Below are 25,530 nucleotides of genomic sequence, written 5' to 3'. Positions count from 1 at the left end.
AATTTGTCTGTGGATGCCTGAGTGAAGGAACCCAGAAGAGGTTACTCTCAGAGAAAGAGCTGATGCTAGATAAGGCTTTCAGCGTGGCAGTATCGTACGAAGCAGCAGCAAGGGGAGCTGCGGAAATACAGCAAAAGCCACAGGAATACGGCACCCATGAAATGACACAGGGATTTGAAAAATGTCATCGCTGCGGCAGAACAACCCATGACCAGAAGGACTGCTGGTCCAAGGACAAAACATGCAGGCAATGTGGAAAGATGGGACACATTGCACGAGTTTGCAGGTCCGGGAAGAAGGCTAACGACAACAAAACGGCTACTAAGGAACAGTACAGGAAAGTACAAAAGATGACGGACAGTAGTTCCGAAGACCAGAAGAGCGATAGTGAATCCGGGAACAAGAGACTAAGCTGTCTCAAACTACACAACGTAATCGCAAAAGAGGATCACCGAACCATTTGGGTCACCCTCACGATAGCAGGGTCCCAAGTCAAAATGGAATTGGATACAGGATCAGCCCTGACCGTCATGAATTGACGAGACTACGAGCGGCTATTCTCACACATACCCTTGAAAGACACATCCATTGTCTTGAAGACGTATACGGGGCAGAAAGTATACCCCAGAGGGAAAATAAGGGTGCCTGTCGAATACAACGGCAAGGAAATACAGAAATTGTATCTGTACATACTGCAAGATGGTGGACCACCGTTATTGGGACGTGAATGGATCAGAAAGATAAGTTTAGACTGGCACTCCATTCAGGCACTGACTGTGGCTGGTAAAAAGGATGATGACGTCACACCTGGCCGATTGTCAAAAATCTTAGCTAACGCTAAAGCGGTATTTCAACAAGGACTGGGAACTCTTAAAGGCGTAACCGCCTCGATAAAAATAGAAGAGAATGCAATTCCCAAGTTTTTCAAAGGAAGACCAGTACCGTATGCAATTCGCCCAGCCGTCGAGGCAGAGCTGGAGAATCTGGAGAATGCAGGCGTGTTATCTAAGGTAGACTGGAGCGAGTGGGCGACACCCATCGTTCCTGTCATGAAGAAAACGTTAAACAATAAGTCTGAGGAGCCAAGGAAGGTTCGCATCTGTGGGGACTTCAAGGTGACTGTGAACCCAGTCCTTCACACAGTACAGTATCCTCTCCCGAGGATAGAAGATATTTTCGCCTCACTATCTGGAGGGAAGCGTTTTACAAAAATTGACCTAGCACAAGCATATTTGCAGATGGAGGTTGAAGAATCCTCTAGGAAATATCGCACGATAAACACTCACAAAGGTCTTTACCAGTATAATCGACTGGTATTCAGAGTAGCATCAGCTCCTGCGATATGGCAAAGAGCGTTGGAAGAAGTCCTGCAAGGGATTCCGGGGACTCAGTGTTACTTGGACGACATCCTAGTGACAGGTGAAAATGACAGTGAACACCTTGCCAACCTAGAGCAGGTGCTCACTAGGCGAAGAGAACATGGGCTACGAGCCAATCGCCCCAAGTGCGAGTTTTTTAAGAAACAGATATCGTATTGTGGCCACGTGATTGATGAAGAGGGGTTACATAAGTCCCCTGACAAAATTGAAGCGGTAGTTAAGGCTCCAGCGCCTGAAAATGTGTCGCAACTGAGGTCATTCCTCGGATTGGTGAATTACTACCATAAGTTTTTGCCGAATTTGTCCACAATTCTGCACCCACTGAACGCCCTACTACAAACTGGAGTAGCATGGAAATGGAGCGATGAATGTAAGCGGGCCTTTCAGAAGTGTAAAGACCTGATCACTTCAAGTGAAGTATTGGCTCACTACAGCCCATCACTACCGATAAGACTGGCGTGTGGTGCGTCTCCCTAAGGCATTGGAGTGGTACTGTCACATAAATTCCTTGATGGTTCAGAGAGGCCGATAGCTTTTGCGTCACGCTCGTTAACTTCAGCCGAGCGTAACTACACCCAGATTGACAGAGAGGCCCTCAGCCTGGTGTGGGGGCTGGGGGGTGAAGAAGTTCAATCACTACCTGCACGGACAGAAATTTACTCTACTAACTGATCATCAACCTCTTGTCTCCATTGTCAACACTCAGAAGGGCGTCCCGATAATGACAGCACAACGGCTACAGAGGTGGTCCCTTTTCCTAGGGGCACACCAATATGACATCGAGTACAAAGGAACTAAACAGCATGGGAATGCTGATGGATTGTCGCGCCTACCGTTGCCGACGGTGGAAGAAGCACCTGCAGTGGATCCTGTGGAGATATTCCACTCGACCATAGTCGAATGTCTACCTGTGACGAATGCAAACATAGAAAAGGAAACACGAAACGACCCGGCACTCTCCAGGGTCTATGATTTAACGGTGAAGGGATGGCCAGCACATGGCGAACCACTGTTGCCAGCATTCTCGCCGAGAAGAGAACAGCTGTCAGTGTGCAGAGGAACCTTGATGTGTGGATCCAGAGTAGTAATTCCACCCAAATTGAAGAATAGAGTGCTCAATGAGCTTCATGAGGGTCATCTGGGAGGGGTAAAAATGAAGAACTTAGCCAGAGCATTTGTGTGGTGGCCGGGAATCGATAGAGAAATCGAAGAGATGACCAAGAACTGTACAGGATGCCAGAAGGTCCAAAACGCCCCACCACAAGCCCCTCTACATCCATGGGAGTGGCCCTCATCGCCATGGCAAAGGGTGCACATTGATTTTGCTGGTCCATTTATGGACTCGATGTTTTTAATTGCGGTGGATGCACATTCAAAGTGGCCAGAGGTAATAAAAATGTCCTCAACCACCACAGAAAAAACTATCACAGTCTTACGAACCATATTCGCCAGAAATGGGCTGCCTGAACAGATTTGCTCCGACAATGGACCACAGTTTGTGTCTGAAGAGTTCCGGAGGTTCTTAAAGAACAATGGTGTTAAGCATTACACATCCGCCCCATATCATCCAGCCACCAATGGATTGGCTGAGAGGTTCGTTCAAACATTCAAGAAGGCTATCAAGGCAATGTGTAATGAAGACATACCCCTACAACACAAGGTGGATAACTTCTTGTTTGCCTACCGGAATGCGACACATGCGGTTACCAACCAAACTCCAGCCATGATGTTCTTCAATCGAAGACTAAGATGCCGCTTGGATTTGGTTAAGCCAAACATCAGAAGAGATGTGGAGAACAGGCAGTTTCAGAATATGAATGAAAGGCCAACCAGGAGTTTTAAGATAGGTCAACCAGTTTTGGCCCGGGACTACCGCACAGAGAAATGGCAGCCAGGAACAATCTGCACACGGCAAGGACCTCTAATGTATACCGTGGACGTTGGAGAGAGCATTGTAAGACGCCATGCTGACCAGATTCTAGAGTCACTGGAAAACGTCAAATCCACACCACGATCCGATACACCTGGTGATGAAACTGAAGTACCAATTGCATCTACCTCAGAATCGGTAATATTGGAAGCAGACGAACCAAACAATGACGTTGATCCCGAATCAACTTTGCCAGAAGAACCTGATACCCCAAAGAGGCGTTATCTGGACAGAATCAGGAAGCCTCCTTAAAGACTGAATTTATAATTGCTTAACTTCAGCTAATGTATATAGCAACTGTAATTGTAAATATGTTATTTAATTATTAATCGAATGTTATGTACTGTTTAGCTAAAAGGGGAGGAATTGTAGTGTATGTACTTTGAAGAAGGAACTATATTCTGCAGCCCCTGTATACTGCAGTACCAGTAGTGACCACCCCGGTATATAAGCCTGTGCAGTAACTTTGTATAGTAGTTCCAGTTTTGTCTCCATTCAGTAAACACCTGTTATAACCAACTCCTGCAGTCCGTGTCTCAATTACACACGGACGTTACAGTAGATGGGGTGCCAATCAAGCGGGTTTACAACAGAATATGATGTTTAAATAGGTTTTGTATTTTGTGACCCCAACAATATTGAAAATTATTAGTGTATGGTTCATGCCCAGGGCAATATTATTCTGCTAAATAGTCTCCATTCCCATTTCAGGTAAACTTCGTGTGTTTTCTCCCCATTTACTCGTTCTCCCCTTCACCATGCACTGACAGTGGGCATTCTCATGCATCTATTCTAAATCCCCCCTCTCTCCCTAGTCTTCATTCAATGCTTCCCAAGTGTGCCAAGGCTGAAACTTTGAACTCAACAACAACTTGTATTTATATAGCGCCTTTAACGTAGTAAAACGTCCCAACAACATGCACACTTAAATCTCAATATCCTCCATCTCGTGTTGTCATGTGGTGTGCCACAGCCACAACCGGTCTCCAAGGTTTTCAAGTGAAGAAGGATTATTTTTGGTACTGCGGTCAGGCAGTAAACTTGCTTCCAAGCTATGCCAATGCAACTCTTAAGCTGGTTATTGTGAAGTACCCCAGTTAACGGAAAGTGAAATAGGACTCTTCCACCATCCCCACCACCAACTCCCCCACCCCACTCCCCATAAGTATACTTTTCTTACTGATTTTTCTCTCCTCCCTGATGTCATTGACTCCTTGCTGGGCTAAAGTTCCAAGAGCACCAGTTGCCCCCAGTACCTCATCCATTATTGATGTGCGAGCCTCAATGGTGTGTATCCGTAAGCCATCCAACTGGGTGGGCATCTCAGCCCAGCTGGACCCTGTGCTTACCAAATGTGCACACGCATTGCACTTACTATGGGAAGTGACTAAAACTATGCTGAAACACATTATATACTCATATATGCATGAAAAATAAAAATAAAAATACCCTAGTGCTCATAAGCCAAAACAATTTCTTGGTATTGATATTAGAAGCTTTGAGCACGATACCGATAAAGTGAAACCAGCCCCTCCTTACTGATGTATACAGTAAGTGTAACATGTCTCCCTCTGCAGGTCGCAGATCCTGAATTACAGCACACACCAGATTTCAAAATAAATCCTCATGGGTTCAGTTACCAAGAACTAGAAACCACCCTGTCTGTCAACAAAAGCACCAGTCTGTTATATCAAGTAATCTGAATATGAGAGAGCAAGCGAGAAAACCTGTTCTGTTGTTAATTGATATTCAAAGGTGGTACATAATAAGGACAAATATGTGGCTCTGTCACTAGCTTTTAATATTGTTGTATACTTATTTTTTTTAAAAATCTGGCTGAGCAACTTGATAACGAGTGTGCTAGTGCACCCTTACACCACTCAGTGATAAGGCACAGCTTCACAGGCGCGATTCCTTACAGTGAGTCCATGACCTCAATCCGATATCAGGGTTAGCAAAGAAGGGGAAAAAGCAGTCAAATCAGTGAACTGGTCCCACATTGCTCTTGTCGATGTCACAATAACCAGATTGAGAGTGGCACTGGCATAAGCCTGGAAGCAAGTTTACTGCTTGAATTTCATGGCCAGGGAATGTCATAGGAAGGAAAGAAAGATGGGATTTAAAAATAAAAGCACTGAAACTGAAGAAAGATACATCCTGATGAGATGCACTCACCGAGCTAACAGGGCTGTTTCGGAGGCGACCTCTATCAATCGATGACGCAGCGTAACAATCTCCAGAAGCCTGGAGAAAGTATGCAGCATAAAGGCTTGTTTTTCTGCTAGTCTATTTTCAACCTCTTCAGCAGCTTCTATAAAGGAAACCCCAACGTCTCTGACAAAGAGCGGATCTTCGATAAACACACCTGAAAACAACTGGAACAGCACAAGGAGTACAACTCAATGAGGACAGAGGATTTGGTCAAAGTCAAATTGGCTACCACCTACTTAACTGCAAACGAGTCAGTCAGTTGTATTTACATTCTGAGGTTGATTTTAACCTGAAGCGGGTTTCGGGGGGGGGGGAACAGACTCCCTGGCCTAAATTTCAGGCCCGGGCTATTTTAACTTCTGGGCCTCATTTAAAGGCCGCCAGTCCACTTTTCAAGGGCAGGGGGTGCCATGAATTTCCTCGTGGGTCCTAGATGAGCAATCCTGCTTCTCATGGCACCACGCAGGAAAGATTTAGACTATCCAGAAGGGCCTCTTCTGTCTTCAGCCCAGCTGCCAAACTGCCTCTGCCCAGTGGGGAAAAGCTACGGTGGCTTCCCCGCTCAGGTGCCGGTTAGAAGGGCATTGAGACATACTAGGACCCCAATTTACATAATTACGAGGCTCCTGCTTTAGGCCAGAAGCCTCATCCGCCTGCAAAACCCTGCAGATTAACATCACAAACGGTCGACAGTGGTCAGGATCTGAGCGGGTAAGTAATCTGCTCGCTTCCACCCTAAGCTTCCGGTCGCTGTCACTTTAATTCACCGCTTCACTCCCACTCTGATCTCTCTGTCCTCGGCCTATTACATTGTTCCAATATAGCTCAACGTAAGCTCGAGGAACAGCATCTCATCTTTCGATTAGGCACTTTAAAGCCTTCTGGCCTCAACATTGAGTTCAACAATTTCAAACTATAACCCCTGCCCCCATTTTTCATGCTGTATGATTTTTGCCATTCCCATTTGCAACATTTTATCTTTCCTGCCTCTTTCAAAAGCACAGTACGTTCCTTCAATGCCCTCCTGTCTTTGCACCTGCTTAATATCTGTTACATCTCCAGCTTTTTCCAGTTCTGATGAAGGGTCCCAGACCTGAAACGTTAACTCTGTTTCTCTCACCACGGATGCTGCCTTAGCCTGCTGAGTTTTTCCAGCGTTTTCTGTTGTTATTTCAGATTTCCAGCATCCGCAGTATTTTGCTATTGTACTGTACTGTAATACCCTGGTTGGATAAGGTTGCTATCCTATGGAATAGCTTTTCTCTCTATTGTAAAATGGATAATATACAGAACAACTTTATTAAGTGGTAAAACAGTATGCATCATTTCCCTGTGGCTTTTCCTGACAGGTGACCCATTACATACTCTGGTCTGGCTCACATCATAAAGGTGTAAAATAAAACACCCTGTTTTCTATCAACGTGTAAACTCAGTGGCTTAATTAATAAATGTGAACTCCAACAGAATTGTTCCAAAAAGGTGAACAAAAACCACATTGTACATAATATTTTTAAAAAAACATTTGGTAGGTTGTTCAAGGCAGTAATGCACTCTCAAGTCTTGGATGACTGTTTACGCCACTAGAGCTTTGTTGTCAATGTTTGTAATATTATCCAACACCCTTGTGTATGCCAGTGCCTGGTTATCCAGTGCCAGCTGTCACTTTTCTCCTATGTAACTGAATAAGCCCCGTTGGATTTACAGTTTCAAATATCACTTTTATTTAGTAAAAAGCAGTAGTCTAGTTAAGCAAAAGGTTTTAAAGTTTACATCCCACCTGTCAAAACAGATTTGAACCGAACATAGAAACAGGAGTAGGCCATTCAGCCCCTCCAGCCTTCTCCGCTGCTCAATGAGATCATGGCTGACCTGTATCCTAACTCCATTTACCCGCCTTGGCTCTAGATCCCTTAATACCCTTGGCTAGCAAAAATCTATCTATCCCAGATTTAAAATTATTAATTGAGCTGGCATCTACTGCTTGTTGTGGGAAAGAATTCCACACTTCTACCACCCTTTGCGTGAAGAAGTGTTTCCTAACTTCTTTCCTGAATGGCCTGGCTCTGATAAGGTTATGTCCCCTGGTCCTAGACTCCCCCACCAGCAGAAGAAGTGTCTCTCTAAATACCCTATCAATTCCTTTCAAGATCCTAAAAACCTCAAATCAACCACCTCTTAATCTTCTATATTCCAGGGAATATCAGCCCAGTTTAAGTAATCTCTCCTCATAACTTAACCCTTGGAGCCCTGGTAACATCCTGGTAAATCTGCGCAGCACTCCTTCCAAGGCCAAGATATCCTTTCTAAGGTGCAGTGCCCAGAATCGTACACAGTACTCCAGATGTGGTCTAACCAGGGCTTTGTATAGCTGTAGCAAAAACTTCCTCCCCTTTATATTCTAGCCCTCTAGATATAAAAGCTAATAAAAGCTGATCTGTACCTCAACCCCGTTTACCGGCCTTGGCATACCTACATCTTTCTGAACCTGGAGGCTGTAGGACGACTCGGGTGCTTCCATGGCCGCCCACTTTTCCAGAGCCAGATTAAGGACTTGTTTCTCTAGGCTGATGCATTCGTCGGCCGTCTTTGGTCTGTGAATGTGATGCAGCTCCCAGTAGGCATGTTCCAGTGTCTTTGGAATACGTGAGGCCAGTCCCAATGATGGATGGAACTCTAACAAGTAAATCTTTTTCAAGGCAGGACTGAAAGCACAGCAAAAGATCTATAGTCTTTCATTATCCTGACATAATTTACATAGAAATTATTCTCCAAATGAATGTACTGTAAAGAATTTATATACAGGTTGCACCAACTATGTTAACACCAAAAAACTCCTAGCATACACAGGTCTTACCTTTGTGAAGGTGTGACCTATGTTCTGTGTTTTGTGATGTTTTCAAATATTACACAGAACTTATTCAAACATACATCAAATGTGGATTTGTACTTGCAATCTGACATTGCAATGAATTTACAGGCTAGTTAAAGCAGGAAAGACTTGTTAAAAAAGCCAAGGCGAATTATCTATTACAGTTCTTACAAACGGTCACAAATCAACAATTATTCTTTCCCACAACAAAAGTAGAGAAGTTATGCTGAACCTTTATAAAGCGCTGGTTAGGCCACAACTGGAGTATTGCGTCCAGTTCTGGTCACCACACTTTAGGAGGGACGTGAAGGCCCTTGAGAGGGTGCAGAGGAGATTTACCAGAATGGTTCCAGGGATGGGGGATCTTAACTACAAGGACAGGTTGGAGAAGCTGGATTTATTTTCATTAGAGCAAAGGAGATTGAGGGGTGATTTGATAGAGGTGTACAAGATTATGACGGATTTGAATAGGCTAGACTGGGAAAGGCTGTTCCCACTAGTTGATGGTACAAGGACTAGGGGACAAAGATTTAAGGTTTTGGGCAAGAGATACAGGGGGGATGTGAGTGAAAACTTTTTTACGCAGTGAGTGGCGATGACCTGGAATTCGCTGCCGACGGAAGTGGTGGAAGCGGAGACGCTCAATGTTTTCAAGGGGAGACTGGATAGGCACTTGAGGGAAATAAACTTGCAGGGTTACGGGGATAGAGCGGAGGAATGGGACTGACTGGGTTGCTCTACAGAGAGCCGGCACGAACTCGATGGGTGAATGGCCTCTCTCTGTGCCGTTATGACTTTATGACTATTCCATGAATGAAAGAAAGGACACATCACTTATCATAATCAATAAAACATGATATGTTGGTAGTGGGTTTTTTTGCTTACCAACTGTTGTTAATGGCAACTGGTTGCTTAGTAATGACATTAAGGGGCAGCCCAAATTCAATACCGATCTCCACCTGCTTGCCATCCCTCCAAATCCTCTGTACATATTCCCGCTGGTCATCGATCTGTAAGTGTTGTTAAGGGATAATATTTCAGCATCGATATATTACATAGAATTTACAGCACAGAAACAGGCCATTCGCCCCAACTGGTCTATGCTGGATTAAAAACAGAAAATGCTGGAAATACGCAGCAAGTCAGGCAGCATCTTTGGAGAGAGAAACAGAGTTAATGTTTCAGGTTGATGATAATTCGTCAGAACTGGAAAAAGTTAGAGATGTAACAGATACTAAGCAAGTGCAGGGGCTGGGAAAGGGGGGAAGGGGCAGAAAGAACAAACGGGAAGGTCTGTGATAGGGTGGAAGGCAGGAGTGATTAAATGACAAGAGGTATGATTGTACAAAGCAAAAGGAGATGGTAATGGGACAAGTAAAGAAACAAAAGATGAGTCTAGAAGAGGTGTAAATGGGAATGGCAGAATCATCAACAGCTGCCATGTGAAAAAATAGGGGCGGAGGTTCTGGTCTGAAATTGTTGAACTCAATGTCGAGTCCAGAAGGCTGTAAAGTGCCTAATTGAAAGAGAAGGTGCCGTTCCTTGAGCTTACATTGAGCTTCGTTGGAACAGTGTAAGAGGCCGAGGACAGAGAGGCCAGACTGGTCTATGCTGGTGTTTATGCTCCACACGAGCCTCCTCCCACCCCTCTTCATCTAACCCCATCAACATATCAATTACACAGCAGGTGGAATTACTGGGGTGGGGTGGTGGCACACCAACATACCAACAGCGGAGGAACACAATTTCTAACCCTCCTGCTACTTCACTGAGTTCCCCAGGGGGGTGCCAAGTTCAGGCCTGAAACCTGCCCACAGGGGAAGTAAAAAATCACAGACAGGGTGATGCCTGGGGCTGCTGTCAAACATCTTCCTGTCAGTGAATGGCTGAAAAGCAGCACTGGCAGAGGCCCAAGAGTAGGGTGATCTGTTGAGTTCAATACCACATAGCGCAATGCACTAGCTCTTCTGTTTTTCTCTAAAAGTCAATTGAATGTTTTTATGGCAGAAAATCTTACTTCTGTGGGTGCATTAATACTCAGTAGTTCCCATGAGTCAGGTGTAGTAACTTGTACAACAGTACGTTTATCTGGCCTGTCTCCCCTTCCGGGCACCTGTCTCCCCTGCAGCCTCCCCTTCCGAGCGCCAGTCTCCCCCTCCGAGCCCCAGTCTCCCCCTCCGAGCCCCAGTCTCCCCCTCCGAGCCCCAGTCTCCCCCTCCGAGCCCCAGTCTCCCCGTCTGTGCGCCAGTCTCCCCCTCCGAGCCCCAGTCTCCCCCTCCGAGCGTCAGTCTCCCCGTCCGTGCGCCAGTCTCCCCCTCCGAGCGTCAGTCTCTCCCTCCGAGCCCCAGTCTCCCCCTCCGAGCGCCAGTCTCCCCCTCCGAGCGCCAGTCACCCCCTCCGAGCCCCAGTCTCCCCCTCCGAGCCCCAGTCTCCCCCTCCGAGCGCCAGTCTCCCCCTCCGAGCCCCAGTCTCCCCCTCCGAGCCCCAGTCTCCCCCTCTGAGCCCCAGTCTCCCCCTCCGAGCCCCAGTCTCCCCCTCCGAGCCCCAGTCTCCCCCTCCGAGCCCCAGTCTCCCCCTCCGAGCGTCAGTCTCCCCGTCTGTGCGCCAGTCTCCCCCCCCGAGCCCCAGTCTCCCCCTCCGAGCCCCAGTCGCCCCCTCCGAGCCCCAGTCTCCCCCTCCGAGCCCCAGTCTCCCCCTCCGAGCCCCAGTCTCCCCCTCCGAGCCCCAGTCTCCCCCTCCGAGCGCCAGTCTCCCCCTCCGAGCGCCAGTCTCCCCCTCCGAGCGCCAGTCTCCCCCTCCGAGCGCCAGTCTCCCCCTCCGAGTGCCAGTCTCCCCCTCCGAGCCCCAGTCTCCCCCTCCGAGCCCCAGTTTCCCGTATTCAGTGTACTTGCATATGACTTTTCCGTGTTAGAGCACCAGTGGAAAAGCAGCACCTGTTTTCTGTACAATCTGTTCTTGGGACCTGTGGAAAGTCAAGTCCTGGACATTGTCAAATCACTGTTTTATTGCCTTTATCATTGGGAGTACGACGCATTTGCTAGCGACAACACACCATCAGTGTAGATGGAGTAAGGATCTACACTCAACTACCTCAAAGTGCAGTGTGTCAATGCATCGGCACATTTCATAACTCAAGCATTTAGTTATACAGCCAGCCAGTTTAAAGTGCATTTTACTATCCACAGTATAACAAGTATGTTTATTACTTCCACTGCAGTACTTTGATTTAACAGTTTCCTCTCACTTACCTGTTTGTTCAAAATGTCTGTAATAAGTTGTAAGTGAAGTTTCAGGCATGTACATTCAGCTTGATACGCCTTCACAAAGTACTCATTGCTCAAATGAAACCGTGGGCGTTGGTGCATGATGTCTGTGATAACTTGGGCCAATGCAAATCGCTCCTCCACATCCAAAACATGCTGATAGGCTTCAAAGTAACTGTCCAGGAGCTGAGTAGAAATTTGTCAAAATCATTCAGAAGAAAATGCACGTTTGCTATATTCTTCCCCCCACAACCCAATTTCTCCTCTTACCTGAGCAAAGTGACTTACGCTAGGGTATCAACACACCGCCACTGGCAGCCATCCAGTACCTCGTCTTCCTCCATGTATGAGCCGAGATACTGAAGGCACAGCTCAGAATTTAAATCAGGGGGGAGGTGAAGGAAATCCCTGCGGAGTGTGGAACGTGAGGCTCAAGCCATTTTAACTCCTAAGCCTCGTCTGAATAGTGCAGCACTGCCTTCCACCCAAAGGCATTCGACAAAGTGCCAGCAGAGTTGAAGCCCATGGAATAAAAGGGACAGAGGCAGCATGGATACGGAATTGGCTAAGTGACGGGAAACAGAGGGTAGTGGTGAACAATTGTTTATCGGACTGGAGGAAGGTACACAGTGGTGTTCTCCAGGGGTCGGTTCTAAGACCACTGCTTTTCTTGATATATAGTAATGACTTGGATGAGGGTGTACAGGGCACAATTTCAAAATTTGCAGATGACACAAAGCTTGGAAGTATAGTGAACAGTGAGGTGGATAGTGATAAACTTCAAGAGGACATAGACAGGCTGGTGAAATGACGGACACATGGCAGTTGAAATTTAACGCAGAAAAGTGCGAAGTGATACATTTTGATAGAAAGTATGAGGAGAGCTAATATAAACTAAAGGGTACAATTCTAAAGGGGGTGCATGAACAGAGAGACCTAGGGGTATATGTGCACAAATCGTTGAAGGTGGCAGGGCAGGTTGAGAAAGCGGTTAAAAAAGCATACGGGATCCTGGGCTTCATAAATAGAGGCTTAGGGGGTGATTTTCATTCAGAAGTTGGGTTGGAGGCGGGACTACAACTTTCGGGGTTATAGTCCCGCCTCCATCGAGGTGCGGCCAATCCACGCGATTTTAACTTGATTGACCTTGTTGAGCCCGCCCAGCGGGCTCAGCAGGCCAATTAAGGGCCACCCGGCAACAGGTGATGGCACAGACTGAAATTTCATCTGTCAAGACGTTTTGACAGATGAAATATCAGTGTTTTACAGCTGTTTGAAGCTGTCAAACACTGACAGTCTTACTTCTAACCTGAGTCCTTCTACACAGATTCAGTTAGAAATCTCACCGGCACAGAAAGCTGCAGGCTGTCACTTTTGACAGATCGCAGCCATTCTGCTTTCTGTGCCGGTTAGATGATGGACTCCCGAAACCTAGAGGAAGAAAGGCTGAAAAGGTAAGTACAGGTAATTTAAACTTCTTTACACACTTTAGACACACCAAACACACTTACCTTTGCACTCATGCACCCATCACTCACCTGAACACCGACATCTCGACCCCTCCAAGTCCTTCAACCCGACGGCCTGACTCCTCTAACTTGGCGTGGTTTGGAGCCGTCGGGAATCCCACACTTCAACATCAAAAATAGGGATTAGGCTAAAAACTACCAGTTAACAGGCAGTTAATTGGCACTAATCCCTTCCCGCCTCGGGTAGGCGGGTCCCAGTGCGGGGCAGGTACCTGCCTCCTTTGAAACTTACATGGAGGCGGGTTGGGGGTGGGATGGTGTCGGGATGCCCGAATTCTGGACTTTAACCCCCCACACGCCTCCAAACCCGACTCCACGGGTCAATGAAAATCGACCCCATAGAGTACAAAAGCAAAGAAGTTATGATGAACCTTTATAAAACACTGGTTCGGCTTCAACTGGAGTATTGTGTCCAATTCTGGGCACCTCACTTTAGGAAGGATGTGAAGGCATTACAGAGAGTGCGGAAAAGATTTACAAGGATGGTTCCAGGGATGAGGGACTTCAGTTATGTGGACAGACTGGAGAAGCTGGGGTTGTTCTCCTTAGAGCAGAGAAGATTGAGAGGAGATTTGATAGAGGAGTTCAAAATCATGAGGGTCTAGACAGAGTAGATAGAGAGAAACTGTTCCCATTGGCGGAAGGGTCGAGAACCAGAGGACATAGATTTAAGGTGATTGACAGAAGAACCAAAGGCGACATGAGGAAAAACTTTTTTACGCAGCAAGTTGTTATGATCTGGAATGCACTGCCTGAAAGGGTGGTGGAGGTAGACTCAATCATGGCTTTCAAAAGGTAATTGGATAAGTACCTGAAGGAAAATAAATTGCAGAGCTATGGGGAAAGGGCAGGGTGTGGGACTAACTGAAGTGCTCTTGCAGAGAGTCGGAATGGGCTCAATGGGCCGAATGGCCTCCTTCTGTGCTGTAACCATTCTATGATTCTATATTTCTATGCTTCTACGTCACAGCTGGCAAATGGGTGCGGGAAATCGGGTGGGAGGCTGACGCTGCCGGAGGCCGTACTGGCCGAGGGTCTCCAAAGAGCTGCCGTTGGTAGGAGGGAGAGGAGGTAGATGCAGAGAAGATGTTTCCTCTCATGGGGGAATCTAGAACTAGGGGGTATAGTTTCAAAATAAGGGGTCGCCCATTTAAAACTGAGATGAGGAGGAATTTCTTCTCTCAGAGGGTTGTAAATCTGTGGAACTCTCTGCCCCAGAGAGCTGTGGAGGCTGGGTCATTAAATACATTTAAGGTGGAGATAGGGAGATTTTTGAACAATAAGGGAGTGAAGGGTTATGGGGAGTGGGCAGGGAAATGGAGCTGAGCCCAAGATCAGATTAGCCATGATCTCATTAAATGGCGGAGCAGGCTCGAGGGGCCAAATGGCCTACTCCTGCTCTTAGTTCTTATGTTCTTATGTATGACCGTGGCTGGGGAGGCCCAAGGATTCCTTGCGGGGCCTGGAGGAGCAACTCCTGCTCCTCCCGGCCTACAAGGAATCCTCACAACATTTCTTTTACAACAAATACCCACCATGGCCTTTTCTGGCCACCCTGCTGCCTCCGGCCAGGTTTCTCTGGCAGGTTTGGCGCTGTGCCGGCTTCCCACCATTTCAAGTGAAAATTGCATTGTGGTGCACCGACTTCAGCATATTAAGCAGGCCTCCGCTTGCCTGGGCCACGTGGTCTGCACGTGCCAGAAATATCCCTGGTTAAAATGGCGATGGCCGGGAACATAAGAGGAACCCCCCCCCCCCCCAACCGCTATTCTAACTGCCCGTCTGCCCCGCTCATACAGGGCAAACTGGATTATAATCGCGGCTCTAAAATTTCTGCTCACTTTTGCCCCCAAAAAATGGGCAAAATGAACAGGAAAATAGAAAATGGAGAACTGTCTGTTGTGTATGTGCCTTTAAGAGAAGAACTGATTCTATATTGCAGTACCGGCAGTGACCACCCCTGTATATAAAGCCATAGCAGGCTTCTGTATTTCAGTCTTGAATTACTCTCTGTTCAGTACCTGTTTTATTGTTCTCCTGCAGTCTGAGTATTATTGATCCTCAGACACTACACTGGCGACGGGCAGGTTTGAACTCACCTGCAGTACTGCATCACCTCACGGGGATCTTTTCCCTGAAGAGAAGCTTCTTGGAGGTCGAAGTCAGAACGGCGGGCGTCGACCGCGGGCAACCGCCCAAGGATACATCGGAGAGTTGCAGGGGAGGCTGTGGAGAGCTGGGCCTGGCTCCCCAGTCGAGGTGTTCCAGCAAGTCGTGCTGGTAGCAGATAGTGCGCTGACCCTTGCGGACTGCGGCGGGCTCGGGCTCGATCGAGTGGCTCTGCAAAAGGGGCCGTGCAGCGTCGTCGGGAGGAAAAGAGAGAGAGTGTGGAGCGCACAGGGCGCGGTCGGTGCTCAAGAACAGGGCAGCGTGGAGAGGATAGAACGCGGGGAAGGAAAAGTGAGACGCGCCGAAGCCGCGGGTCACCGCCATTACCCTGTAGAACGCTAGGAGCACCGTGGCAGCAAGGGGAAGAAGGAAAAGCGCGGGAGGCGACATTTTATTCCATTGGGGAAGAAGGAAAAGCGCGGGAGGCGCCATTTTATTACATTGGAGAGGACGAAAAAGCGCGGGAGGCGCCATTTTAAATCACCCAAGATGCCGAAGAGTGGCAGTATCACTGCTTTCGACAACGAGGTAGAAGACTGGACCACATATGTGGAAAGAATTGAAGTGTACTGCAATGCCAATGAGGTGGCCAATGGAAAGAAGGCGTCGGTATTATTAAATTTGATGGGCGCGAGAACATACGGCCTATTGCGGAATTTAATTACCCCAGCTAAACCAATGGAGAAAAGTTTTGAAGAGATTGTTAATATCTTACAGGAATACCTAAACCCTACACCGCTGCTGATAGCAGAAAGATTCAAGTTCCATAAAAGAAACCAGCACAAAGATGAGAACAATGCTGACTATCTTACGGAACTACGCAAGTTATCGAAGCACTGCCAGTTCGGAGCAGGACTGGCAGACACCTTACGGGATAAGTTTGTCTGCGGGCTCCAGAGTGAAGGAACCCAGAAACGACTACTTTCAGAAAAGGACCTGACGCTAGAACAGGCTTTCAGCGTGGCAGTATCCTACGAAGCAGCAGCACAGGGAGCTGCGGAAATACAACAGAAACCACAAGAATACAGCGCTAACGAAATGGCGTATGGAGCAGAAAAGTGCTATCGCTGCGGCAGAACAACCATGATCAGAAGGACTGCTGGTTTAAGGACAAAGTATGCAGGCAATGCGGGAAAATGGGACATATAGCAAGAGTCTGCAGGTCGGGAAAGAAAACCAACACTACAAGAACTACTAAGGAAAAGTACAAGAAAGTAAAAAAAATGACAGACAGTAGTTCGGAAGATCAGGAGAGTGATAACGACTCCGGGAGCAGGAGACTAAGTTGTCTAAAGTTACACAACGTGATCGCAAAGGAGGATCACCGAACCATTTGGGTCACCCTCATGATAGCAGGGTCCCAAGTAAAGATGGAATTGGATACAGGATCAGCCCTAACTGTCAAGAATCGACGAGACTATGAGCGGCTATTCTCACACATACCCTTGAAGGACACGTCCATTGTATTGAAGACATACACGGGGCAAAAAGTCTATGTTGTGTATGTAACCGTTTACCTTTAAGGGAACTATAGAATGTAACCGTTCGCCTTTAAGAGCACTACTTTAGGGTGGCACTATTTATTGGCTCATGTATACTGTAATACCGATAGTGACCACACCAGTATATAAGGGTTGGAATACGTTAACTAGGGCAGAAATCGCCCAGACCTCTGAATAGTAAAGACCTGTTTTGTTTGTACTTCTAAAGTCTCTGAAGTTATTTACTGCACAACCTACAGACTTTACAGTGGCGACGAGGCCGATCGTACCCTGCGGCAAGACTAACCAGTAGCAGAGAGCTTCAAAAAGAAAACACGAGGCTCCGTCTACTAAAAGTATAGTACTTACTGGAAGCTGGAAGATTAACAGCAAAGCTGCGGCAGCAACAGGCACAGATTACCCTGCTACCACATCTTGAGCGAGCCAATCAGCCTAAAACAAGGCGGCCGAAGAGACTGTGAGTAGTTAAAACAAATAAAAAAAATTAAAAAAAACGGGGTAGAAGTATTTGGAGGAGAAGGGCAAAGCATTCGGGTCCAACGGCGTCGGGTGACAGCCGGACCGCGGGCAATGTGAGAAGCCGTGCAGCAACCGCTGCCACGAAGCGCTGAGCCTGCGAGTAGGCGCGGGAGTGTCAGAGCCGAGAGCCGCGCGAGCGGGGGAGCCAGAGCCGAGCGGGAGGCGTTGCAAGCCAGCGATCGCATCTCCAGATAAGGGCCGAGAGCCGCGAGAGCGATCGGATCTACAGATAAGGGCCGGCAGCCGCTTCGCGATCCAGCGATCGCATTATAGATAAGGGCCGCACTCGGGCTGACAGACGGCGTCGGGGGACCGGGTGAAGACCGCCAAGCGCGGGAAAACCGCCATTGAAGTGGGCGGGGAGAGCGAGAAGCGCGGGAAAGCCGCCATTTTTCGGGGAAAACCGCTGAAGAAGAAGAAGCGGGAAACCGCCATCTTGGAAATTATTAAGAATTTCAGAAAAGTAATAAGATTTTTCAGAAAAGCTGGTGTGTTCTCAAGAAAAAAAAAAAATAATAATAATAATAAGTAAAGAAATACTTGTGTTGTTCTCGAGAAGAGAAGATGCCTAAACGAGGTAATATCACCAAATGCTATCGTTGTGGGAAGTCAACACACGACCAAAAGCAATGCTGGGGTAAAAACCAGGAATGCTGGAAATGTGGCAAGATCGGGCACATAGCTAAAGTGTGCCGGTCAGGAACGACGTGCAACAATAATGAGTCCTCACAAAAATGGGACAGAAAGGTACATGACGCAAATAGGAAGAGTCTGAAGGAACAGAAGTCGGACACACACGCCAAAGGCAGAGGACTGGACGGTCTAAGAATTCACAACGTGAGCAATGAAGCCGACCGTCAAACTATTTGGATAACGCTACCGATTGAAAAGGTCCCAGTAAAAATGGAAGTGGACACCGGATCGGCGTTGACGGTCATGAATAAGCATGACTATCAAAAGTTTTTCAAGCATATTCCACTACGGGATGCGGATCTGATACTGAAGACATACACGGGGCAAAAAGTATTCCCCATCGGGAAGATAGAGGTCAAGGTGAAATACAAAGATAAAGTTCACCACCGGTTGGAGCTGTATGTGTTGTCTGAGGGAGGCCCACCACTTCTGGGACGGGAGTGGATCCGGAAAATAAAGATGGATTGGCATGCACTAAACACCATGACGGTGGAGCCCGAAAAAGAGGACGTCAAACCTGAACGGTTGGCCAGAATATTAGACGAAGCTAAAGAGGTATTCCAGCAAGGACTGGGAAAGCTACGAGGTATTAAAGCAAAGGTCAAGATTGCAGAACATGCAAGCCCAAAGTTTTGTAAGGCCAGGTCGGTACCGTATGCAATACGACCAGCAGTGGAGGCAGAACTAGAAGAACTTGAACGATCAGGGGTTCTGTCAAAAGTAGACCACAGTGAGTGGGCCACGGCCATTGTACCCGTCATGAAATCCTCACCAAGTAGTAAGCCAGGGGGACCGGGGAAGGTCCGTATCTGCGGGGATTTCAAGATCACAGTGAACCCGGTGCTTCAGTCGGTACAATACCCGCTGCCAAGGATTGAAGATATTTTCGCTTCGTTGGCTGGAGGAAAACACTTCACGAAGATAGACCTAGCTCAGGCATATTTACAGATGGAGGTTGAGGAAGAGTCACGCCAATACCTAACTATCAATACCCACAGAGGGTTGTACCGTTATAACAGACTGGTCTTTGGAGTGGCTTCGGCACCAGCAATTTGGCAGAGGGCCATGGAACAGGTGTTACAAGGAATTCCAAGCACGCAGTGCTATTTGGATGATATCCTAATCACGGGAATGGATGAAGAGGAACACCTCACGAATTTGAAACTGGTACTCACCAGGTTAAAGGAGTATGGCCTTAGGGTTAACCGCAATAAGTGTGAGTTTTTCCAAAAACGAATCTCATACTGCGGTCATATCATTGACCGCGAGGGACTACATAAATCACCGGAGAAGATAGAAGCAGTTGTGAAGGCTCCCGCTCCAGGGAACGTGTCACAGTTACGATCATTCTTGGGGTTAATCAATTACTACCACAAGTTCCTACCAAATTTGTCCACGGTGCTGCATCCACTGAATGAGCTGTTGCGAAAGGAGACACCATGGAAGTGGAGTGAGGAGTGCAAAAAGGCTTTTCGCAGAAGCAAGGAGTTGATTACCTCTGAAGAAGTGTTGGCTCATTTCAACCCAGCATTACCCCTTCGGCTGGCGTGTGATGCTTCACCGTACGGAATTGGAGCAGTACTTTCGCACAGGCTACCAAATGGCTCGGAAAGGCCAGTGGCTTTTGCGTCCCGATCTTTGACACCCGCGGAGCGAAATTACGCCCAGATAGACAGGGAGGCCCTCAGTCTTGTGTGGGGCGTGAAGAAATTCAACCATTACTTGCAATGTAAGAGGTTCACATTGCTGACAGACCACCAGCCGTTGGTGTCCATATTTAACCCGAACAAGGCCGTGTCCAACATGACAGCACAAAGGCTACAAAGATGGTCAGTCTTACTTGGGGCACACCAGTATGATATTGAATACAAACGGTCCAAGCAACATGGAAACGCTGATGGGCTATCACGCTTACCATTGCCAATGGTAGAAGAAGCGAGGACAGTAGACCCAGTAGAGTTGTTCCACTCATCAATAGTGGAGTGTTTGCCGATCACGAACTCAATGATCGAAAATGAGACAAGGAATGACCCGACTCTTTCACGAGTCTATGACTTAACGGTGGAGGGATGGCCAGCGCAGTGCGAACCAACACTGCAAGCATTCGCACAGAGGAAAGCACAACTGTCTGTGTGTCGAGGAACCCTGATGTGTGGGTCTAGAGTGGTGATTCCACCCAAACTCCAAAAGAAAATACTCAAGGAGCTGCACGAAGGACACCTGGGGGGCGTAAAGATGAAGAACCTAGCTAGGGCGTTTGTGTGGTGGCCAGGCATCGATGGGGACATAGAGGAGATAACGAAGAATTGCCTAGGATGTCAGAGGGTTCAGAACGCGCCACCACAGGCTCCTCTGCACCCATGGGAGTGGCCCTCATCTCCCTGGCAAAGAGTACACATTGACTTTGCGGGGCCTTTCATGGACTCGATGTTCTTAATAGCGGTAGATGCCCACTCCAAGTGGCCGGAAGTAATTAAGATGACCACCACCACGACGGAAAAAACCATTACGGTGCTAAGGACAATGTTTGCGCGGAATGGTCTGCCAGAACAGGTCTGTTCCGATAATGGGCCGCAATTTGTGTCTGAGGAATTTAAGAAATTTCTAAAAAGCAATGGGGTTAAACATTACACATCAGCCCCATACCATCCCGCCTCCAATGGACTGGCTGAAAGATTTGTCCAGACCTTCAAGAAGGCCATAAAGGCCATGAGTAATGAAGACATAAGTTTACAGCATAAGGTGGATAGCTTTTTGTTGGCCTATCGAAATGCAACACATGCGGTCACGAATCAAACTCCCGCAATGATGTTTTGCAATAGACGCCTAAGATGCCGGCTGGATTTGCTCAAACCAAACGTAAGAAGGGACGTAGAGAACCGGCAATTCCAGGGCATGAATGAAAGTGCCACCAGATCTTTCCAGATGGGGCAACAAGTTTTGGCCCGGGACTACCGTACGGAGAAATGGCAGCCTGGAACTATTAAAAAAAGGCTAGGACCGTTGATGTACACGGTGGACATTGGGGACAAGGTAATAAGGCGCCATGTTGACCAGATCATAGGGTCCGCCACAAATGAGCAGCCGACTTCACCACCTTACCCGAGTAATGTTGAAACTGAAGTACCCAGAACACCTACTTCTGATCTAGTAATACTAGAATCAGATAAACCTGACACTGTTGTTCCAGCTGAATCGACTTTACCAGAGACACCTACTGGACCGCTGGGAATGACGACACCACTGCGGCGTTATCCGGACAGAATCCGGAAACCTCCACAGAGACTGAACCTGTAAACTGTTTCCACTAAGAGTATGTTGCAACTGTTCCTACGGAGACTGAATCTGTGATCTGTTTTGACATGAAGTTATATATGTTATTATGTTATGTTAAACATGAAGTTATATGACGTTGACTCCATCGAGAGTATATCTGCAAACTGTCTATATAAGTTGAAGATTGTATGTTTAACGGGATTCTGTAAGTAATAAGCTAGAAAGGGAGGAGTGTTGTGTATGTAACCGTTTACCTTTAAGGGAACTATAGAATGTAACCGTTCGCCTTTAAGAGCACTACTTTAGGGTGGCACTATTTATTGGCTCATGTATACTGTAATACCGATAGTGACCACACCAGTATATAAGGGTTGGAATACGTTAACTAGGGCAGAAATCGCCCAGACCTCTGAATAGTAAAGACCTGTTTTGTTTGTACTTCTAAAGTCTCTGAAGTTATTTACTGCACAACCTACAGACTTTACAGTCTACCCCAGAGGAAAAATAAGGGTGCCAGTTGAATACAACAGCAAGGAAACACAGAAACTGTATCTATATATACTACCAGATGGAGGACCACCATTATTGGGACGTGAATGGATCCGAAAAATACAATTGGATTGGCATTCCATTCAGGCGCTGTGACTGATAAAAAGGATGATGCCGTCACACCTGGAAGACTGTCAAAAATTCTAACTGACGTGAAAGAGGTGTTCCAACAAGGACTTGGGACTCTAAAATGAGTAACGCAACGATAAAAATCGAAGATAACGCAAACCCAAAATTTTTTAAGGCCAGACCGGTACCTTACGCAATCCGCCCAGCCGTTGAAGCAGGGCTGGAGAGTCTGGAGCGTTCGGGTGTGCTGTCCAAGGTGGACTGGAGCGAGTGGGCCACACCCATCGTTCCTGTAATGAAGAAATCATTGAGCAGCACGCCTGGGGAACCGAAGAAGGTTCGCATCTGTGGGGACTTCAAGGTAACTGTGAACCCAGTCCTGCACACAGTACAATATCCACTTCCACGGATAGAAGATATTTTCGCCTCACTATCTGGAGGGAAACGCTTGACAAAGATTGATCTGGCCCAAGCGTATCTACAAATGGAGGTGGAAGAAGCGTCTAGGAAATACCTCACGATAAACACTCACAAAGGCCTTTACCAGTACAATCGACTGGTATTCGGGGTAGCATCAGCCCCGGCTATTTGGCAGAGGGCGATGGAACAAGTCCTGCAAGGGATCCTGGGGACCCAGTGTTATTTGGACGACATCCTGGTTACGGGCGAAAATGACAGTGAACACCTTGCCAACCTGGAGCAGGTGCTCACGAGATTACAGGAATATGGGCTACGAGCCAACCGCCCCAAATGCGAGTTCTTCAGGAGACAAATCTCGTATTGTGGCCACATGATTGATGAGGAAGGGTTGCATAAGTCGCCGGACAAGATTGAGGCTGTAGTCAAGGCTCCAGCACCGGAAAATGTGTTGCAACTGAGGTCGTTCCTCGGGTTGGTGAACTACTACCATAAGTTCTTGCCGAATTTATCTACAATTCTGCACCTACTGAACGCCCTACTGCAAACTGGAGTAACATGGAAATGGAGTGATGAGTGTAAGCGTGCCTTTCAGAAATGTAAATGCCTAATCACTTCAAAAGAAGTATTGGCCCACTACAATCCAACACTACCGATTCGATTAGCATGTGATGCGTCTCCCTACGGCATTGGAGCGGTGCTGTCACACAAATTCCCTGACGGTTCAGAGAGGCCAATAGCCTTTGCGTCGCGCTCGTTAACCTCAGCCGAGTGTAACTACGCCCAGATTGACAGGGAGGCCCTCAGCCTGGTGTGGGGGGTGAAGAAGTTCAATCACTATCTGCACGGGCAGAAATTCACCCTACTGACTGATCATCAGCCCCTGGTCTCCATTTTTAACCCAAAGAAGGGCGTTCTGGTGATGACGGCGCAACGGCTGCAAAGATGGTCACTTTTTCTAGGGGCACATCAGTACGACATAGAGTACAAGGGTACGAAACAGCATGGAAACGCTGATGGGCTGTTGCGCCTACCGTTGCCTACGGTAGAGGAAGCACCTGCAGAGGACCCTGTTGAGATATTCCATGCGACCATAGTCGAATGTCTACCTGTTACAAACTCAAGTATAGAGAAGGAAACCCGAAATGACCCGACACTCTCTCGGGTCTATGATTTGACGGTGAAGGGATGGCCAGCACATGGCGACTCACTGTTGCCAGCATTCTCGCCAAGGAGAGAACAGCTGTCAGTGTGCCGGGGGACCTTGATGTGTGGATCCCGAGTGGTAATTCCACCCAAGTTGAGAGATAGAGTGCTCAATGAGCTTCATGAGGGTCATCTGGGAGGGGTAAAAATGAAGAGCCTAGCCAGGGCGTTTGTGTGGTGGCCGGGAATCGATCAAGAAATCGAGGATATGACCAAGAGATGCACAGGATGCCAGAAGGTCCAAAACGCTCCACCACAGGCCCCGCTACATCCATGGGAGTGGCCCTCATCTCCATGGCAACGGGTACACATTGATTTTGCTGGTCCATTTATGGACTCAATCTTCCTAATCGCTGTGGACGCCCATTCGAAATGGCCAGTGGTCATCAAAATGTCCTCCACCACCACGGAGAAAACTATTGCAGTCCTACGAGCCATCTTCGCCAGGAATGGCTTGCCAGAACAGATTTGCTCTGATAATGGGCCACAGTTTGTGTCAGAGGATTTCCGGAGGTTTCTGAGGAATAATGGGGTGAAGCATTACACATCTGCCCCATATCATCCAGCCACAAATGGATTGGCTGAGAGGTTTGTTCAGACCTTTAAAAAGGCCATAAAGGCAATGCATAATGACGACATACCACTACAACACAAGGTGGATAATTTCTTGTTTGCTTACCGGAATGCGACGCATGCAGTCACCAACCAAGCTCCAGCCATAATGTTCTTCAACCGAAGGCTAAGATGTCGCCTGGATTTGCTCAAACCAAACATAAGACGAGATGTTGAGGATGTTGAGAAGGTAAGAGCCCATGGGATCCAGGGTGCCTTGGCGCGTTGGATCCTAAACTGGCTGAGTGGCAGGAGGCAGAGGGTGATGGTCGAAGGTTGCTTTTGTGACTGGAAGCCTGTGTCCAGTGGGGTACCTCAGGGATCGGTGCTGGGTCCCTTGCTGTTTGTGATCTACATAAATGATTTGGATGAGAATGTAAAAGGTATGATCAGTAAGTTCGCAGATGACATGAAAATTGGTGGGGTGGTAAATTGCGAGGAGGAAAGCCTCAGGCTACAGGACGATATAAACGGGTTGGTCAGATGGGCGGAAAAGTGGCAAATGGAATTTAACCCTGAAAAGTGCGAGGTGATGCATTTTGGACGGACAAATAAGGCAAGGGAATACACAATGAGTGGTAGGACCCTAGGAAGTACAGAGGGTCAGAGGGACCTTGGTGTACATGTACATAGATCCCTGAAGGCAGCGGAACAGGTAGATAAGGTGGTTAAAAAGGCATATGGGATACTTGCCTTCATTAGCCGAGGCATAGAATATAAGAGCAGGGAGGTTATGATGGAGCTGTACAAAACGCTGGTGAGGCCACAGCTGGAGTACTGTGTGCAGTTCTGGTCGCCTCAGTATAGGAAGGATGTGATTGCTTTGGAGAGGGTGCAGAGAAGATTCACCAGGATGTTACCTGGGATGGAGCGCCTCAGCTATGAAGAAAGACTAAACAGGCTGGGGTTGTTTTCCTTGGAGCAAAGAAGGCTGAGGGGGGACCTGATTGAGGTGTACAAAATGATGAGGGGCATAGATAGGGTAGATAAAGAGGAACTTTTCCCCTTAGTAGGGGGGTCAATAACAAGGGGGCATAGATTCAAGGTAAGGGGCAGGAGGTTTGGAGGGGATTTGAGGAGGAACTTTTTCACCCAGAGGGTGGTTGGAATCTGGAACTCACTGCCTGAAAGGGTGGTAGAGGCAGCAACCCTCATAACATTCAAGAAGCATTTGGATGAGCACTTGAAATGCCATTGCATACAAGGCTATGGACCAAATGCTGGAAAATGGGATTAGACTGGACAGGGATTGATGGACGGCGCAGACACGATGGGCCGAAGGGCCTCTTTCTGTGCTGTATAACTCTATGACTCTAACTCTATGACTCTATAAGCAA

The 25,530-nt window shown here is 47.6% G+C and overlaps 1 protein-coding gene across 1 annotated transcript in view; it reads right to left on the bottom strand.

The window, feature by feature from the left end:
- ccdc162 (coiled-coil domain containing 162) overlaps positions 1–25,530 on the bottom strand; it is a 203,289-nt gene that overhangs the window by 150,643 nt on the left and 27,116 nt on the right. Inside the window, exons 8-11 of the mRNA XM_085997788.1 lie at positions 11,638–11,838; positions 9,275–9,399; positions 7,994–8,222; positions 5,485–5,684 (exon numbers count right to left, since the gene is read on the bottom strand). Of these exons, the coding sequence (XP_085853914.1) occupies positions 5,485–5,684; positions 7,994–8,222; positions 9,275–9,399; positions 11,638–11,838 (755 nt within the window). The remainder of the gene's footprint in view (positions 1–5,484; positions 5,685–7,993; positions 8,223–9,274; positions 9,400–11,637; positions 11,839–25,530) is intronic.

Source organism: Somniosus microcephalus, chromosome 9, assembly GCF_052327205.1.
Source record: "Somniosus microcephalus isolate GS21.2 chromosome 9, FLI_Smic_1.0, whole genome shotgun sequence".
Classification (NCBI taxonomy): domain Eukaryota; kingdom Metazoa; phylum Chordata; class Chondrichthyes; order Squaliformes; family Somniosidae; genus Somniosus; species Somniosus microcephalus.
This window is presented reverse-complemented; position numbering and strand designations above follow the sequence as displayed.